The following is a 19,889-nucleotide window of genomic DNA, read 5'->3' on the forward strand; positions in this document are numbered from 1 at the left end:
TACTGCTAAAGAGTCAAGTTTATGAATCACAATACAACTGTCTTTATAGTTATCACCTGCTTTTGATATAAAATAGTATTGAATAAATTGCTCAGCTATCTTATTATGAAGATTGGCACTGAATAAATTTTATATTTCCCCAAACCAAAATGACTCAAGGAAAATCCTGCTGCCACTGATGATACTCATCTAAACGTGCTGAACACAGGGAGGTAAATTAAAGAAAGATTTCCAACATTTTTTAAGCAATCATTTCTATAAACGCCTAATTTCATGAAGTTATAATTTTGAAGGTGTTAATACTTACTTTGACGTAAAAATTTAGCAGATAAGTAAAATATCAGCAACATATAATAAATATTGCTTGAAATAATTGTGCTATTGATTGAGGCATCTCATAAAAGATCTGAATGCTTATCATTCACAGAATTTAACGTTATATAAAAACATGAAATACTTCTTGGGATATATACAATTGTAGACATTACTGGTTTTACTTGCAATGGAATATATACAATGGTAGGTATTAGTGGTTTTATTTGCAAATATTAACCAAAAAACAAAAATAAACCCTTTTTAATGTGAGTGATAATCACCTTACTGGTACATACACAAATCAGTAATGGAATCCAGATACTGAATATTAATGCACTCATCCTCCCTTCTACTCTGGACATGAAACTGAACCTAGCAAAAACTGGAATCTCAAAATAGCTTAATTTAATTTTAATCTTTTAATCTAATTAAAATACATTAAGTTGTATATATACATATATATATATATATATATATATACACACACACACACACACATATATGTATATATACTATTCATGAACGAGCCTTCAGGTTAGTATGTCTGATTACTCAGGACACTGGTTGGTAATTCATTAGCCGAGACTTGTTCCACATCATACTCCTAGATGCAAAGTACACAAACCAATGGTGTTATCACTGGATATTGCACATCAGACACAGATTTCTCACGCCACTAAGAAAGTGCTCTGCAAATCAATATGGGCTTGATTCTGTCCCTAGAGATTTATATAGGAATCTTTCCAGTAAGTTCCATCTGTATGACGTGTAGCCTGTAGCCATCCTTTGTCACAGACACTCATTAAATGAAAGGTAACAGAATCAATTTACCCTTTGAAGAGATTTGTTGAAACTCCTCCTTCAGATTAATACATACCTCTATAAAAGAAACAAATTTTCAGGTAATCTGGCTTTTTAAAATTTTTTTTGAAGTGATCTCCAGTTTTGATCTGGGCCTTTGTTGTTTTTAATTTCCCAACTTCTACTCCTACCTTGCAACCTTTATAGCTCTTTATTATACAGTTTTTCTGGCAAAGACAAATAGTTCATTACACCTGACATGTGCTTTCAGTAATAGGGCAGAATAACTTCTACTTAACGGTGACATGTTCTGTTGCTCATGTAAAAGGAAAAACTTGATCACAATCAAATGTATAAAGCTGACACGTTAAAGGGATGTTAATGAATGAATCTTTGATCAAAATATTACTGTGTTTTTGAAAGGAAAAATATCGTATTATAAGAACTCTTCAGCAGATAACTGCAATGGTGATTTTAAGTTCCTTGGGATGCACCCCATGTGGCAGAGTACCGTCACTAAGAGGGTACGCTTCACTTGCCCCCATGCCGATAGCGCTGTTGCAAACATGGTGAACATTGCCCAAACCCGCTGGACTTTCTGCACAAAGCGCTGCAGGCACCCCACAAAGTGACACAGTACAAAAAAGGTAGAGGTTCTCTGTATGCCCAGGGAAAGTGGCATTATGACAGGAAGCAGAGTGGCTATGTTGGGCAGACCAAGCCGATTTTCTGGAAAAAGGCTAAAACTACAAAGAGGCTTGTTCAAGGCTTGGATGTGTGGGGCCCGACTGCAGATCTAAGAAAACGCTGGCTGTTAAGAGAGGCAAGCATTCTGAGCTGGGAGGAGAAACTTAGAAGTTCTAAGCTTCACATTTTGTTATAACGACAATCAAATCCTGAGGTTACATTCACTTCATCTGGTTGCAACTGGTCTTTTAAGAGGAAAGTAAACTAGTGCCATCAATTAAATTCTCCCTGTGGGGAAATGCATGCTAAAAAAAAAAAAAAAAGGGTAGGGTTCAGAGTAAGACTGCCTCTGTTGAAATCCTGCTCCTGACACTTACTGGCTGACCACCTTGGACAAGTTGTTCAGTGTCCTTGTGGCTTAATGTCCTCATCTGCAAAATCGCATCTGCCTCAGAGGGTTGTTGTGATAATTAGACAGTATATGTGAAGACCTTCACAGAACACCTGCTAAGTGCTCCGTAAGTGTCCAGGAACACAGGTATACAGTAAGTGGAATTTGGGAGATTCATTTTTAAACATCTTATGTTACCTGTGATCAGAAATAGTTGACATGCTGTGAGAAACAACAGTAATAAAATAATGTGGTGGGGGGAGGAGAGGAGGGGGTGGGGAGAAAGCAGAGATCAGACAGACATTTTAGTAGACAAACTAAGAAGTAGAAGAGACAGATAACAGTCCATGATCATCCATGTTTCAGAATCCTGAGGATAAAGTTTAAGAGTTTTAAAGAGACAGAATAAGATTTAATTAAATATAACAGATTTAACCCTCTCCTTTTATTTAAATGTAGAGCAAAATGACAAAACCACAAGATAACTGTATTTCTCTAAAATATCTGATATATGGCATTCGTGGACAAATTAGTAAAACAATCTATATTGAGCCTTTTCTGGTAACAGTCCAATGACTATCCTAACAGTCATGAATAATGTATCAGGTTTATATTTAGGTTTTTGATCCCACAGCTTGCCTTCCTTAATGTACCAATTCTCATGTTCCAAAAAATTACAGTGGCTTCAAATTTAGCCCCACGGTAAACAGGCACTGAAGTCCTCAACAAACCATCTTCTTAAAACTTGTTTCTATAGAAAGACCGTTTTCTCACATGAATACTAATCTAATTCTAGTGATTATAGAGCTATAATTATAGAAAAATATGGGAGAGATTCCTTTTTATATTAATTAGTATTTAATAATGCTTATTAAAGTGCCCTGGCACTTGATTAACATGGTACATTGAGCTCTGAAAAAATATCTGTTAATTATCATAATTATAAGGTTCACAGAGAACTAAACTATAGGCTGTGGTAAACATGTACACAGACTCCTTTCTTGAAGTGGGGAGAAAGGTTGGTTTGATCTACAATAAAGAGAAAGAGGAAAAGGGTGGGGGAAGAAAAAGATAAAGTGGCAGAAAATAAAGCGACATGACCAAGCTCACCAGAGTGCGCACAGATGTGGAAAATTCAAGGATGAAGCGTTTAAAGTTAATATGATGGTTATGCTACTTCCAAAAATTTTTTCACAGAGTGGAGTGTTAATATTTTACTTCTTAAAGAGAATGACGGGGCCTTCTGGAGCAGGCTAAGATGGAGTGAGCCTATCAGAGCCTCAATCACATGATCGTTACTACACAAACTGGACAGAACACACCAAGGACAGCTCCCCAAGGACTAACACATGTAAGCCATAGCAAGGGGAGAGAGGGCAGCAAAAACTTCCAAAGAAACCTTGTCCTTCCGGCCAGGGGCCCAGGAAAGGGGCTGCTGTGAGGTGTTGGTATGGAGGGAGACCCCCCCCCGCCCCCCATCCTTCTTCCCCAGCCCTGCCCTGAAGGCCGTCCCAGTTGCTGACTGGCACGGCAGCAACCCAGGTAGTTACAACCGCCTGAAAAACCACACCTTTCTGACCAGAGCGGTCTGAAGAGCATGGGGGGAAATCTGGTTATTCTGTTCTCCCCTTTCTCCTGCTCCTTTATCCTACGGGAGCCCCAAGTTACACAGAAGTGTGCAGCAACAGCAGAGGCAGTTAAAACTCCCAGAGAAAGTCCATCCTTCTGGCCAGAGGACGAAGCAAAGGGGCCCCTGGGAGCAGGGGAGGGTGAGAGGCATCTGGAGAGGAAAGAGCTGAGAAGGGCTCCCTTAACAGTGTGCATAAATGGCACACGTCCCAGACTCACCCCTGCACTCTGTGGGGATGGGACATACCCAAAGCAGCATTACAAAGCCTTTGAAAACTGAACTAAAATGAAAACCATCACCCAAAAAGGCACCACAGAACCGACAGCAGGACTCTCATACTTAGAAGACTGAAATCCATGCATTATTGTGACTCCATCTTAAGTGGCACTGGTGAATTGGGACATCCAATTCACAAACTGCTAAGGGTGTGTTCAATGTCAAAGATGCCAGAAGAGAAGTGTTAAAAATTCTTAGGGTGGGACTGTATGGCAAATGTGAACGATGTTCAGGAAAAAAAAAAAAACCACTAGGCTTCTCCTTTCAACTCTCCACATCAACGACATTTCTCAAAGAAGGCCCTCTTCTCTCTCTCTCTCTCTCACCCTCAAGAATATCTTCATAAAGTGCATGTACTCCTTCAGGCACGATGACCGCCAGCGCAGTTCCACACAGAAGACCAGCACCCAGAACAGTCACCAGCTTTAGTCGCTCCTGGAAAGAAAACATAAGAAACCATTGAAAAGCGGGGCACCTGGGAGGCTCAGTCAGTTGAGCGTCCGACTTCGGCTCCGGTCATGATCTCATGGTTCATGGGTTTGAGCCCCGCGTCGGGCTCTGTGCTGATGGATCAGAGCTTGAAGCCTACTTTGATTCTGTGTCTCTCTCCCTCTCTGCTCCTCCCCTGCTCATGCTTTGTCTGTCTCTCAAAAATAAACGTTAAAAAAAATTTTTTTTAAAAAAAGAAACCGTTGAAAAGATTGATGAATAAATGAGAAAAAGTTTCTGAAGTATCTGCAAACAAGACTGTGAGCTGCTCATTTGTGAGACCAAAACCAACAATGGCCAGTGAACACTGTCAGCTTCATGAATAATTATTGCCAATTAAAACAGGAAGATCCCATTTACAAACTTACCAGATTGGCAACAATGTGGGAAAGCTTGTCTCCTGTCCATGACGGAAGGAATGAGCACACTGCCTAACATTGGGAGAAATGTGAAGTGCTACAGCCTATCTGGACCACTATTTGGCAATTTCAATTTAAAGCCTCAAAAATATGTACTCTTTTATCCAGCAATTTCACTTCTAGAAATTCATCCTAAGAAAGAATTATGCAAAGATGATTGCTGCACTAAGAGTGTAAACCTGAATATATCCTAAATGTTCAAAAAAGGAGGCTGACTAAATAAACCATAATATTTCATCACAGTACCATAACACTCAGCCATTAAACACTATGATTCTGGGGTGCCCAGGTGGCTCAGTTGGTTGAGTGTCCTACTTCGGCTCAAGTCATGATCTCACGGTTCGTGAGTTCAAGCCCTGCATCGGACTCTGTGCTGACAGCTTGAAGTCTGGAGCCTGCTTCGGATTCTGTGTCTCCCTCTGTCTCTGCTCTTCCCCTACTCACACTCTGTCTCTCTCTGCCTCTCAAAAATTAAATTAAAAAAGAAAAAAAAAGCAAACAACCCCACTATGATTCTATTCAAGGTTATAGAAAGTCATGATACACTGCTATGAGGAAAAAGCTGGTAGCAAACAATATGCATTGATAATCTCACATTTGAAATACAAGTATACATAAGTAGAATAAGTATAAATTAAACCTTAACAAATTTTTGACTTTGTGATTTATAAACATAATATGTAACATACAATTTGTAAAACATATTCATAATCGAGCTGCAATGAACACGTAGTACAATGAAAAAAATATGCTTAATGAATTCAGTACTAAATTGTTCTACAGATTTTTTTAAAGTGCTCTACTGAGATATGACTGAAATACAAAAAGCTGCAGATATTTAATGTATACAACTTGATGGTATGGAGGTAAGTATATATCTGTGAAACCATCGTCACAATCAATGCCATAAATGATCTATGGTTTTAATCCAACCTAATCTCAATTTTTTTTCTTTCTACCCAATTTTCTTTGAGAGACTGCCTCCCAACATACAAGATATGTAAGATTACATTTCAAAATTTCTGGAAGCAGTGGTGTGCCCTATATGGCTTCCTGGAGTCTTAGCAGCATGAAAAATGATTTAAAAAACTAAAAGGGGGCAATTATGTATGTTGCTTATGAAAATGTTTCAATAATTAATGGTGTGTCACGTACACACCTTCACTTTTTTGTTTTAGTTTCCTTTACGAGGTGAGCAAGAATAACAGTGGCTGTATTCTCTCTGCTCTACTACTGAACTCGTGACTCTGAGGCTCGGGGAATAAATATATGAACACACAGACATCCATGTACTGTCTTTACGGGAAAATGGGATCTTAGTGGAAAGGCTGGTTGAAGCATCAAGGCCCCCTCCTTGTTTGGGAGGAAGGAAGGAATCTAGTGAAAATGGGGAAACTACAGTTGCAACGTTAGCACCAACTCACATTGACATGTAGCAAGAGGGGACTCCCCTGCTCCCTGGCACACAGGCCACAGGGGTCCTTCAGGCATGCAGGATGACCCTTATTAGCTACTTATAAACAGAGCCTTCTGAACGCATCCAGCAGTAGTGGGCACTGACCTGGGAGGCAGAAATGGCCCCAGGTCCAAATGGGTTAATAATTCAGGACCTCGGCTTTTTTCCATAAAATAAGAATATTTGTACATGTCTTATATAAGAGGCAACAGGAGAAAGTGACTGAAGCATTTTGGAAAAATGACACCAAACAACTGGTATTACTATATTAATATTTAATACTGAGCTATTCTAAGAGCTTTTGTCTTTTACAAGTTACTAAGCTCATCAAAGCACTGTTCATCACAGCACTCTGAGACAAACTGTCAGAGCACAGAGGACACCAGTCAGAAAAACAGCTCTATTCTGTGTAGAAGGGGACATGGTATGTGAGTTAGTCTTCTCATTTTCTCTAACGAATTCATAAAAGTCACCTTTGCTTTAAAAAAATTCATGAATATTAAGTTTTACTTCTAAGGAAAGACAAAAATAATGGTAAACTGAACTGGACTGAGCACACCATTTCATTTTAGGGACTTGCTTTCACAACTCCACAAATCAAACTAGCGAATAAATTGCTGGGGAAGAAAACTGTCCTGTCAGCATTTTGACTCTGCCTATGGTCTACTCTGGGAAATGGAAAAGAAAGACGCCCCTGCTTTGCAAATTAAGGGAAGATGAGAAGAGACGAAAGGGAAGTACTTAAAAGAGAAAGAGCTGATCACCCTCAAGAATTACTTGGGTGGCCATACATAAAAATTAATTCCTGATGGATTATACCTCTCTCCCTCAAAATAAATATAAAAAAAACCCAAACAAACCTATATAACCTATTATACAAAATATACCTCTGAAAAAAGATAGCATGCAATTATACAACCTCTTTAAACAGTATGAGCCAGAAGAATCCCTCAGCAACATCAAGAGGAAAACCAAAATTATAATTAGTCATAATTGTTCTCTACTGACCGTTTCTAAAGGTCCAGGGCAAAGTAAGAGAAGGAGAATGTAGCAAGCTTTTCCTGAGGTTTTATTTCTTCAATGCAGAAGACTATTCTTTATTCTGAGATTATGCCCTACCTACTTTTTGGTCTTAAAATGTCCTTGCTTTGAAAAAATGATCTGGTGACAATAGCTTTTGCTTTTATTTTGAGCGTCTCTACTTGGCAAAATTAAAAACAAGCAATCTTGTGTCAGTGTTCCCTAAAGTCAAAAGTATTATTACTGGCCTGGGGCTCAACTAGGTAAGTGTCCAACTCTTGATTTTGGCTCAGGTCATGATCTCACAGTTTCATGAGATCAAACCCTGCATTGGGCTCTGCATGGACAGTACGGAGCTTGATTGGGATTCTCCCTTTCTCTTGCCCTTGAAATAAATAAATAAATACTTAAAAAAATTATTACTCGCCTCTGAAACCCAAATACCTGAAAAACCCTGCCTTACAGTGTAAACATGAGACCTGTATTGTAAGACCACAAGCAAGTTTAGAAACAAAGAATTTGAGGAACTGTAAGAAAAGATTAAGGTAAACATGAGTAAATCATCTAGTTTTATAGTATTTCCTTGGAGGAAAGACCAAGTGAGCTAAAATGACTACATTCTGTTTTAGTTCCTTTGGAGATTAAATAAAGCACATCCATTTACCACATGAAGTTAAACATCCACAGAACACCAGGTTTGTCCTTCCCCCCAAATTCTAAGTTCTATGAGGGAAGGGCTTTTTGGTTTTAATTTACTGCTCAACACTTACCAGTTTATAGGCCAGAATCTGGCATATAACAGATTCTCCCTCAATATTTACTGAAAGAATGAATTAAATGCCCAGCACCACGCAAAGCATTAGGGGCTCGGTACCCCCCATTTCACTGGCTCTAGTATCAACAGATACGCAAATGTAGTGGAGCTTCTTTAGGTCTGGGAAATAGGCAGGCCTAACAGATACCTTACAAGTGTAACCATATCAAGAATTTTTGGTGGTTAGCTGCTTTGGAATTTACGCTTTGGCTGAAGGGGTATTCAAGTACATAAAACACAAAACCGTAATAGGATTCCATTATAGCAAATGTGAGGTAATGCTGTCGTTTGTCTCATTAGTGCAACTACCTTAAATGACATTTATTTATTTTTCCCAAGGAGCTCAAAACCTTGTTTAGCCACCATTTCAATCTTTGACAAGGCAATACAGAGATCATTTATCTTCCGTAACTTTTATGAGCTTGATAAATGTCTGCTAACAGTCTCAGGGTGACGAATACTACAGAGGTAACACTTCTGATGAAAAAAAGAACCAGGAGTCAATCACTGCCACGGGTTATAGTTTCCAGTTTTATTTTTTACAAATTTTTTAACTACCTAAATTATTCTAGATGCCATCTGATTTATAGCTGTATTTTTTCACACAGCTTCCCAACTTGAGATTCAATCTCAAAACTGTACATATGTCAAAGTTAAAATGCTGACAGGTTCTCTCCTTTGCTTTTGGTAAATCACTATAAGGATTTATTTAAATGAAGGACTACAAATTCCAAGTGTGGTTTAAGATGAAAACAGAGTGCCCAAAGTAGTAATTTCTGTCAGAGAAATGACATATTTGCTCAAGAGAGGCATGAACCATGCAATGCCATTGCTTTTACGTTATTTCATTTTAGTTTCACAGCTGCAGTCTGACTGAGCCGAAGGACAGAACAGATGTATTAATTAAAACAGCTTGTATTCAATGCCATTAACTATCAGAGTAAAGCTTTGAAGTCAGTTTAATTTTCTTGGCAGACGCCAACGTAGTTAAATGGGTTTTCTTTTATTGCTTTTATCTGCTCATTGAAACAGTCAATAAATTATTTGGTTTGATGAAATATAAGCCAATAACTTAAATCTTTTAGTATTTAAAAGTTTATTTCAATCCCCCTTATACCACACTCATTTTAGTACTGAAAGCAAACTATAGTTTCCTAAAAAACTAAAGATGCATCTCTTCTTACAAGACTCCATGCAAAGCTCTAGGCACTGCAGCGATGAAATACCCCAGGGTGCAGAGTAACCCTTGTTCAAGCAACAAAGGCCATCTCTACATTCTTACAAACAAACCCACTTCAAGGAGGAACTTCCTGTAACTTTACTACACTAATTTTAGCTACTATATTACCTGTCAGTAACAGGTGAAGAAGAAAACTCAAATATGAACTTTGTTCTTCAAGTCCTTTCAACTGAGACTGGATGCCCCAAGGTTTCCTGCCTCTAAGTTGCAGCAGCAGCGTGACCCTGAGCAAGCTCAGTGTCCTGTCTGTTGGAAGGGGGTGTGGCACTGCTAGGATTGCATGACGTCAGCACACTTAGCCCAGAGTAATTGTTGGTGCTTATCTCCAACATCATTAGCAGCATCAGGAAGGGCCCTAAGCCCCTCCTTGGCAAGAAAAAGAACTCAAAACCCGGATACTTGGATAAAAGTTCAAGCAAACAATGCTCCAGTATTTGCCATTTTCCCAGTGGCATACAGGTTCCCCTTTCCTAGTTCGTCTGACATGGAGGTAAGAACAAGCAATACTTTATTAATGTCACTTCCTCCAACCTTGGAAAATAAGACTAATTTGTTTTTCTTTTTGAGCAGGAGTCTTTTCAAACATAAAAGAACAAAACATAAATGGAAATCCCATAAGACTGTTCAAAAGGACTACAAAAACAAAAACAAACACAAACAAAAACCTGGTGGGAAAGAACCTGGGAAAACACCAGAACCTGGCAATACATATATATTATTAATACGTAAGAAGTTAAATTGACCTGAGAAAATTTAAATAAAGATACATTTTCTCCATCAAATTAGCAAATTTTAAAACTTAACAATAATAGTATAAAATGTCTGTGAGAATATAGCGTCATTTGCATTTGTTGGGAAAAACGCATTAAATAAAACCCTGGTAATACAGATTGAGAACCTTTAAGAACATTTATGCCCTTTGATCCTGTCATTCTACTTCTGAGGAAATAATCTGAACTATATTCATAGCAATAGACACAAAAATGTTTACTCAATACTATTATCATGGCAAAAATTGAACAAATATATAAGAATTTCTATGCAGGGGCACCTGGCTTAGTCGGTGAAGCATCCGACTTCGATCTCACAGTTCATGGGTTCAAGCCCTGCATCAGGCTCTGTGCTGAGAGCTGGGAGCCTGAAGCCTGCTTCAGATTCTGTGTCTCCCTCTCTCTGCCCCTCTACCACTTGCGCTTTGTCTCTCAAAAATAAATAAACATTGAAAAAAAAAGAATTTCTATGCAGAAAATAACTGAATGTAATGATAACATTGAAAAATGCCTAGAGCACAATTTTAGTAATAAAGGATAATGCTTATGTTATACTACCAGGTAAAAGAAGGGAGAATGTAAAATTATACAAAAAACACATAATTAACCATGTTAAAAATGCAAAGAAAAAGGAATGGAAAGAAATAAAAAATGTTACCAGTGATTCTCATTGGACAATGTGAGAACAGATGATTTTATTTTCCTTTCACAGATGATCCTATTTCCTAAATTTTCACAAAGGGCCTCCATTATACAGTCATGCTTTTCAAAGAAAAATTTTTGTTCCTTTCTTTTTGAACTTTGTAAAATCAGTATGAACTTAATTTCCTCATCTAGAAACAGGGCAAGAATTCTTCCCTTTCAAGGTTACTATTAAAATCAACACACAACTTAACACATAAATTAACACCGTAGCTATTATTACTGTTATTGCGCTGTGGTCAGATCAGAAAGCACAATGCCCTTAACGTGAATGTGGAGCTGTCTTCTTTATTAAGTGGCTCTAAAGGACTGCACTCCCATGTTCTGCAGTACTTTGAAGTGTTTCCCGGTCTCACCCTCTTGTCACATTACAATGTATTTCCTCTACTTGCTTCCCCTGCACCTTCTAGTTTGCTATTTCTAGTTTTCCAAGAGGGTAGAAATCAGTCCAGCCCCGAAGTTCTAGACTGGCAACTCACAAACACGGGCTGTCTGGTCCACACAGTGATGTAGCAATACTTGATTTAGTCGCCAAAATGTAAAATTCAGAAAATTTCATGAAAAGCCCTGATTCCCAGCTTCTTAAGATGGGGAAGATTTGGGACACCAAGGCAGAGGTCGTCAAATGGCACATGCTCTTCGATGGTCACAGTTCCCTACTGCTGCCAGGCACTGACGTTGAAGGTCAGCTGCCTCATATCATGGCACTTTAACTGCCTTATCTTACTCCGGGCCTGATTCACTGTTCAGTCTTGTAGTTATTTGATTTTTATGACCCATTACCTAGTTGTATTAGTCAGCGTCCACTCGAGAAAGAAAAATCATAATTTGAACAGAGAAAGTATAAAACAGGGGATGGAATAATGAGAAATTAGCTAATAAACGAGACCTCTAAAGATGGTAAGAATCGCAGATAAAAGGAGGAGTGTCTACTGTAATACTGAGGGAAGAGTGGTCAGAGGAGGTCCCGTGTGGGCTGAGACCCAAACCCTGCTGGAAAGGGCATGGCTGGGGCTCAATGGAGAGGTAAAGATTCTGGGATTTTGCGGTGTGTGTGTGGGGAGGTGTGTGTGCGTTGGGAGTGAGGGGTTCCCCACATCAAGCAATGCTGGGACACAGCTGGGTGTCCCATAGCCCAACTTAGTTCTAACACTATCTGCCTGGAGACATCATCAGCTTCCACAGGTTAAAGGTTCAGTCCTACAAGACGGCCCCTCACTTTCATGGAAGAGGACTTCATTACCTCCACTTTGACATCAAACTTTCTAACTGATCAAGCTCTCTTAATTCAGGCAATAGACCCTGAACGCAAAACTCCCCTGAAGGGAACTGAAACTACCCCCTTGAGCAATAAGGGCTGCCCAGAACTAGCAAGACCCTGTATAGCTGACCCCAAGCTCTATCAAAAGATAGAACTCAGACACAGCCAGATGGAAGAGATACACAGGCAAGGTCTGGGGAAAGGGCACCGGGCTTCCATGCCCTCTCCAGGCGTAACACCCTTCCAGCACCTCCATCATCAACCCAGAAGCTCTGTGAACCCTGTCTTTTTGGGTGTTTGTGGAAGCTCCATTACCTAGGCAAGACTGATTAAATCATTGGCAGTTGGCAACTGAGTTCACCTCTGGCCCCTCTCTCTTCCCAGTTGGGAATGAAGGCTCCAACCTTCCAGTTCCTCGGTTGGTTCCCCAGGCAACCAGCCTCCAACTGCAGGTTACCTATAGGCATTCTAAAATTCATCTCATTCACAGGAACAAGAGATGCCTTTATGGCCCTCATTGCTTGGGAAAGCTCTGTGCCAGAAACAGGAAGACCAAATATGTACTGATTACAAATCACAACATTACAGGCAGAGAAGTTTCTGTGGTGCCACACTGGTGGAACTTGCTGGAAATCTGCACTCTTGACTATTGGGGAAAGCTGTTTATAGGGAAGTGCCTTACTGGAGACACTCGCCTATAAAATTGCCAAGGGGAAGTGCTGCCTGTGAGAACTACTGAGTGCTGGGTGCTCAGTGGGCGGGTGGGGCTTGAAAACCTACCTGCGGTGTGGAAGATGGGCTCTGGAGGAACCCTCCTGGGGGCTAGACTGTGTGCTGTGAGGAGGCTGCACAGGGGTGGGGTGGAGCTGGGCACTGGGGAGGCTGCTGCTTGGGCACTAAGAGTTGCTGCCAGAGTAGTTGCCGAGGAGCCCGCTGAGCAAGCATGGACCAAGAAGGAAAACCATTCCTCTTACAATTTCTCTCCAGTATCCCCTGTTGACAAAGCGCGATACTGTGCCGGCTGGTGAAGGAAAAACATTTAAAGGGCCATCCCTACAGAGTGACCATCCCTACAGAGTGGTCAATGAAGAGTGAATTCAGAGCAAAGAGGCAAAAAATTGATAACTGGAATACTAACCTACTGGAATTACAAAAAAAGATATGCAGAAGTGACAGTCAGGGACAGAAAAGAGCAAGTAAAAGGTTTGCTCTTCAGTCTACCTATTTAGCTAATCAGAGACTTTTCTGATCCTTTAGATTAACGAGGTTTCTGGATGGACAAGTTCTTTTTTTTTTTTTTTTTTTTTTTTTTTTTTTACAAATAGTTCATTGTCAAGTTGGTTTCCATATAACACCCGGTGCTCATCCCCACGAGTGCCCTGCTCCATGCCCATCTCCCCCTTACTCCCCCCCACCCATGAGTCCTCAGTTTGTTCTCAGCATTCAAGAGTCTCTCATGGTTTGCCTCTCTCCCTTTCCCCCACCATTTCTCCCGTTCTTCTCCCCCATGGTCCTCTGTTAAGCTCCTCCTAATCCTCCTATATGTGCAAACATATGATATTTGTCCTTCTCTGCCTGACTTATTTCGCTCAGCATAACACCCTCAAGGTCCATCCATGTTGCTACACATGGCCAGGTTTCATTCTTTCTCATTGCCATGTAGTATTCGGATGGACAAGTTCTATACAAGAGAGGTGCTACCAATATTCTCCTTCATCTCTGTTATAATAACCAATATTTTTAAAGTACTCTTCAAGCATAGTCTACTACAATCACTTTACATATACTAATTCATTCAGTCCTCACAACAATCCTATGAAGTAGATACTTCTATTACCCTCACTTTACAAAAAAGTCGTAAAAAGTTCAAGGTAACTTGCCCAGGCTCACAACAGCCGGCAAATGGCAGAGCCACTATCTGAATCTATGTAATTTAGCTCCAGAATCTAACCTCTTAAACATTATGCTCAACTACTGCACTACAAAACCTATTACATTGTTTCCTTTTTTTTTTTTCTTTTTTGCCTTTGGCACCCAACCTGTTTCCCCAATTTGCCTTTGTCAAACGCATGAAGAATCAATAAAAGGAATATACAAGGTGGAGAAACTAGGGCATATTTTTTGGTTAATAGAAAACTGACCCCGGTGACATACAGGGCTTGCAACAGATATTTAGATGTAATTATCTAGTAGTTAACCCCAAGGCCTCATCACTTAAAAATCCAAACAACTAGGGCAGAAGAATTTCCAGACCAACTGATACCTATGTCTATTTCATTTCAAAAAAAAAAAAATTAGACATTCAATATTAGTATTTGAGGAGGATTAAGACTTCTACAATTCCATCAGGTTCTAAGAAATACCTGTACTTACACTTAGCATTACTACTTATTACCTGGAATTCCACAGTGAACTATAGAGGATCTTAAACATTGTTATCATTCAACAAAGTTGCACATTTAAATTCTTCAGTTAGAGGAAAGATTAAGACTATCACATACAGAAGCATTCTGAATTCATTTTAGGTCTTCCTCTCTCAAAAAGGATGCAAATTCTTAAACATCACAATTTACAACTGACTTGATTATGAAGATATCCAGTATGAAATTAATTTTGAGAGTTCAAAATGGGAACTGTTTCAGATTCTAAGTTGGCAGGTGTCAGTTTAAAGGGCATCTAAGATATAGCCCACTCTTTCTTAAAGGTTTCAATGCTATTTGAAGGTTGTTTACCTCTGGAGTTTCAATTCTGCTGCACTGACAAAGCACTGTGGAAGGTAGAATGTCCGTAATGTTAAAGATATTCTAATTTGGGGAGCTAAGGTACCAAACTAGATCCATGGTCTTTCATTCCTTCTTTATAGTGTTCATCATAAAAGGAAATATTATCTAATGGTCAAGCGTTTTGGACTGGCAATCAAACTGACTTTGTTTCAAATCCTATCTCTATCAGTGTCTACCACACACTCAAGCCTGAGCATGTAAGGTGAGGTTTACCAGTATCTATCTGTCTCCTCTGGGAGATTAAATAAGATAATGCATATTGGTGCCAGGCACTTGACAGGAACTCAATAAGCATTAACTATTATTAATATTATTAAACAAATAAGTTTCAATAACACTTATTCACATGATATCCTAGGGAAAAGAAAGTTTTTCAGGTAAGTATTCAGATTTTATCTGATTTTATTTATCAGTTTTTATTTGATTCAAACACTTTTATCAACCAAAGGCACTTAGGAAACAATAACCTTCTACGACAATAATCTGAGGAAAGACAAAGTTACTGATTGCTTCCAAGATAATGGGTAGAGAGAAAAGCAAAGTGTAAAATGTTTGAATTTAGAAATGAAATTCCACACAGGCATAACATCTATTTATTGCATTACCTTAAGAGAATAAAACATTACTATATCAGACAATGCAAAAGCCCTTAAAAATGCAACTTTATCACATCTATTTCAAAAAGAACCAATTGTCAGAGAAGAGCACACTGAACACATTTGTCCTTTAGGCACAAACGTCTGATTTGTTGGTAACTCAAAGTCCCAAAGACACTTAACATGAATGAGTTATGATAATTAGACACAAAACTTTTTAACACATGAAAAATAAAACAAAGCCTAAAATGAGAATGAAGAAAAGAAAGGTAAATACTAAGAAAAATACTATAAGGCACGGAGATTAGAGAAGGCTTGGTCTCTCCAAATGGAACATTTATGGTGAATAGGAATGCCAATCCCCAAACAAGACCTTTCAGATTCCAAACAAAAATGCTGACTTTCCATAACTGGAGAAAGGGATGGAGGAATTCCCATTATTAGAAGTCTGTTTTGGGACGCCTGGGTGGCTCAATCAGTTGAGCATCCAACTTTGGCTCAGGCCATGATCTCACAGTTTATGAGTTTGAGCCCTGCGTCGGGCTCTGTGCTGATGGCTTGGAGCCTGGAGCCTGCTTCGGATTCTATGTCTCCTTCTCTCTCTGCTCCTCCCCCACTTGTGCTCTGTCTCTGTCTCTCAAAAATAAACAAAAGTAAAAAAAAAAAAAAAAGAATCTGTTTCAAATGAAGTCTTAAAAATTATTATTTAGGGGGTACCTGGGGGGCTCAGTTGGTTAAGCATCTGACTCTTGGTTTCAGCTCAGGTCATGATCTCACGATTCACGAGTTCGAACCCTGTGCTGGGCTCTACACTGACAGTGTGGAGCCTTCTTGGGATTCTCTCTCTCCCTCTCTTTGCCCCTCTCTCTTTCGCTCTCAAAATAAGTAGATAAACTTTAGAAAAAATTATAATTTAGGATAAAGTTCTAAAAATGAAAACCTTAAAGAAGGTTTTATAGTCAGTAAGGAGAATAATCCTCAACATCTTCTAAAGTTCTTATTATGGTCTAGAATACAGCCTTGCACTTATATTAATTCATTACATCCTCACAACAATCCTATAAGGTCATTTAAAAGGAAAGATTTGGATGTTAAATAGCTTATTCAAATAGTGACACTCATTTTGAACTTCACTACATGTCCCACACAGCCTCTGGGAAATGTGTGCATTACTAGTCATCTTGAATTCCTTCTGGAAGTGAGAGCAGCACTACTTTCATCTGCACACCTATGGATTTACATGATTTTGACACAGGAAAAATGTGGCATTATAATTCACACCTGTCTGCAACAAGAAAAGTGTGAAACTGAGACAAAGCCTTCAAAACACTGTATATAAAATGAATATTACAATTATATGAATAATTGTATGCCTATTAAGTATGATAACACTGCATTTGGGCTTGTATTTCATATGTCTTTTTTTCATTTCATTTTTTTAGTAATTAATTTTTATAAATATATTGATCTGCAATGGAATGGAAATTAAACAAAACAAAATGACAAAAACTAGTCATTTACCAGATGGTTGGGGAAGCCCTGCCCTAGAGCTCTGGTATAAACAGCTTGCTCTCTGTTACCAGCTCTGGGGCAGAGGAGACATGCTCAGGAAAGTAACAATCCTCCGATAATCCATCTAAAACCTCACTTTGGTCATGGTTTATACCTGAACTTCAGCCATCAGTCAGAGTACTTGCTAAGCTGGGTTAATTCCAGGTAACAATAAATTGTAGGCTCTCTACCTACTTACATAGCATTTTCCTTTAGAGCCAAAGAAAACTGCTCGTTACCAACTGAATCTAACATCGTAAGAGAGTAGTAACCTAGTGGTTCCAACTCCTTTACCAGACGGGATTTCATTTGTGTAGGGCATGCTCTGGCCTTCTTTACAAACCTCGATTTTCTCCTTCCCATATGCTGAAGAACAGGGCATCTTAATGATCAGTTACTCATAAGTACTTCCAAGAATCAGAGATTCTGGGATGCCTGGGTGGCTCAGTCGGTTGAGCGTCTGACTTCAGCTCAGGTCACGAGCTCATGATTTGTGGGTTCAAGCCCCACATTGGGCTCTGTGCTGACAGCTCAGAGCCTGGAGCCTGCTTCGGATTCTGTGTCTCCCTCTCTCTCTGCTCCTCCCCTGCTCATACTCCGTCTTTCTTTCTCTCTCTCAAAAACAAATAAACATGGGGAAAAAAAAGAATGAGAGATTTTCTTTTCCTTTGTTTTAGAAATCACTGAGGCATAAAGGAAGCAAGAAAGAAGTTACAAAAGCATCAAGAAAGTTGGTTTGGGGGCAAGGAATGCTGAAGAAAGTGACAGAGAGATCAGATCATTGTCACAGAAACCTGGATGGTCAGATATGGCAGGCAGGCACCACTGCTGCAGCAATTTCCAGGTACTTAATTTTAACCCATTTCTAAATACTAATCTTGCCATAATTAAGAGTTTTTTGAACTTTTATTCCTGTCTGAGAAATTCTGAAGGGAAAGAAAGTATTGAGGGGTGCTTGGGTGGCTCAGTTGGTTAAGCGTCCGACTTCAGCTCAGGTCATGATCTCCGGTTCGCGGGCTCAAGCCCCGCATTGGGCTCTGTGCTGACTGCCAGCTCAGAGCCAGGCACCTGCTTCAGATTCTGTGTCTCCCTCTCTCTCTGCCCCTCCCCCGCTCACACTCTGTCTCTCTCTCTCTCTCTCAAAAATAAACATTAAAAATTTTTTTGAAAGAAAACAAAGTATTGAATAACAAAGGAGGAGCTAGATTAAGAACACAAATAAAAAGCGTATCTTTTCATATAGATAGATGAAAGTGAACTGTAAAATAAATTAGATTTATTGATCTTTTTTATTCATAATAATACGAGTCTCTAAGAAAAACCAGATTTCCTTAAAAATTAAAGTCGTTAAGGGGCTCCTGGGTGGCTTAGTTTGTTAGGTATCTGACTCTTGATTTCGGCTCAGGTCATGATCTTGTAGTTCGTGGGTTTGAGCCCCCACAGCCGACTGCACTGGCAGTATGGAACCTGCTTGGGATTTTCTCTACCTCTCTCTCTGCCCCTCCCGTGCTCATGCTGTCTGTCTCTCTCAAAATAAATAAATAAACAAATAAATAAATACATAAATAAATAAACTTAAAAAAATTTTTAAAGTAAAATTGTTTAGCCAGTATAGAAGCTTGGGGAGCTGTTTTCTTAAGATAGAAACTGCTTCCCAGCCCCCATGAATGAAGTTTATTTTTTACAAATTATCATCTCAATAGTTTCAGGATACATCAATATATATCGATATAATCTGTCTAGAAAAATACTTAATTTCTAGAAGATAGAAAGCGTCAGTTGAATTCTAACATGTCTAAGTTATACATAACTTTCATTTTTATTCTAATAGCTCCAAATGGACCATACCTGGTGTAATAATAAAAGAATATCATGAAGGTGATTTATAGCATTCTAAGGCCTACAGCTGGAAAAGACCACTTGACCATCAATTCAGATAGCCATAAATGACGTCATACTGATTATCTTTATTAATGGCTTGGTTAATTACCCCACTCGTGTACACATTTCCTTTCAGTGAAAAAGAAGATAGCAGATCACACAGGGCAAAAATCACTCAAGACAGTTCAAGAAAATACTGAAACCGGCAAAGTTCTCAGCATTTCATAGAAATAAAGTATTACTAATTTCTTATTTGAATACATTATAGTTTTTGATAAATGCTACCTCAGTAAATTTTTCAATATCTAAGCCAACTTAAATCTCACAAATGGTGGCCCTGATAAGGTCAGTTCAATTCTAATGCAGTTACAAGATAATATGGTTCAAGTCAGAATCAAGCAGCCTTACAAAGTACTGGACAGCAGGTGGTCCAAATGAGTGAAGTGGGCTTCACAGCCAAGAAGACCATGACAATCTCCTACTGCTCAGCTCTAGCCAACTACTGCCTTGAGGGAACACAAACAAAACCCAATAGGAATAATAAAGTTAAATACTGTGCTAACCTAACAAAGTAAGTCTGCGGGCTAGGTGAGGTTTGCTATGACTATCAGTTTGCTCTCTCATGAAGCTCTTTAAGGACTGATGGTGAAACTCGGCCCATTTCACTGCTGAATCTCAAGATACTCATGAAATCCTGTTCCCTCCAAACATAATGGGTTTTCCCCCCCAAATGTCTGAATGCTGTGCATGTGGTAAGCTCTTTATGAGGAACTTTTCTGCACTATCATTGAACAATGCTTTCATCTT

The 19,889-nt window shown here is 39.1% G+C and overlaps 1 protein-coding gene across 1 annotated transcript in view; it reads right to left on the bottom strand.

Moving 5' to 3' along the window:
- SLC39A9 (solute carrier family 39 member 9) overlaps positions 1–19,889 on the bottom strand; it is a 38,271-nt gene that overhangs the window by 17,030 nt on the left and 1,352 nt on the right. Inside the window, exon 2 of the mRNA XM_039240710.1 lies at positions 4,427–4,535. Coding sequence (XP_039096641.1) covers positions 4,427–4,535 — 109 coding nt within the window. The remainder of the gene's footprint in view (positions 1–4,426; positions 4,536–19,889) is intronic.

Source organism: Hyaena hyaena, unplaced genomic scaffold (assembly GCF_003009895.1).
Source record: "Hyaena hyaena isolate Hyena2069 unplaced genomic scaffold, ASM300989v1 scaffold_179, whole genome shotgun sequence".
NCBI classification, from domain to species: domain Eukaryota; kingdom Metazoa; phylum Chordata; class Mammalia; order Carnivora; family Hyaenidae; genus Hyaena; species Hyaena hyaena.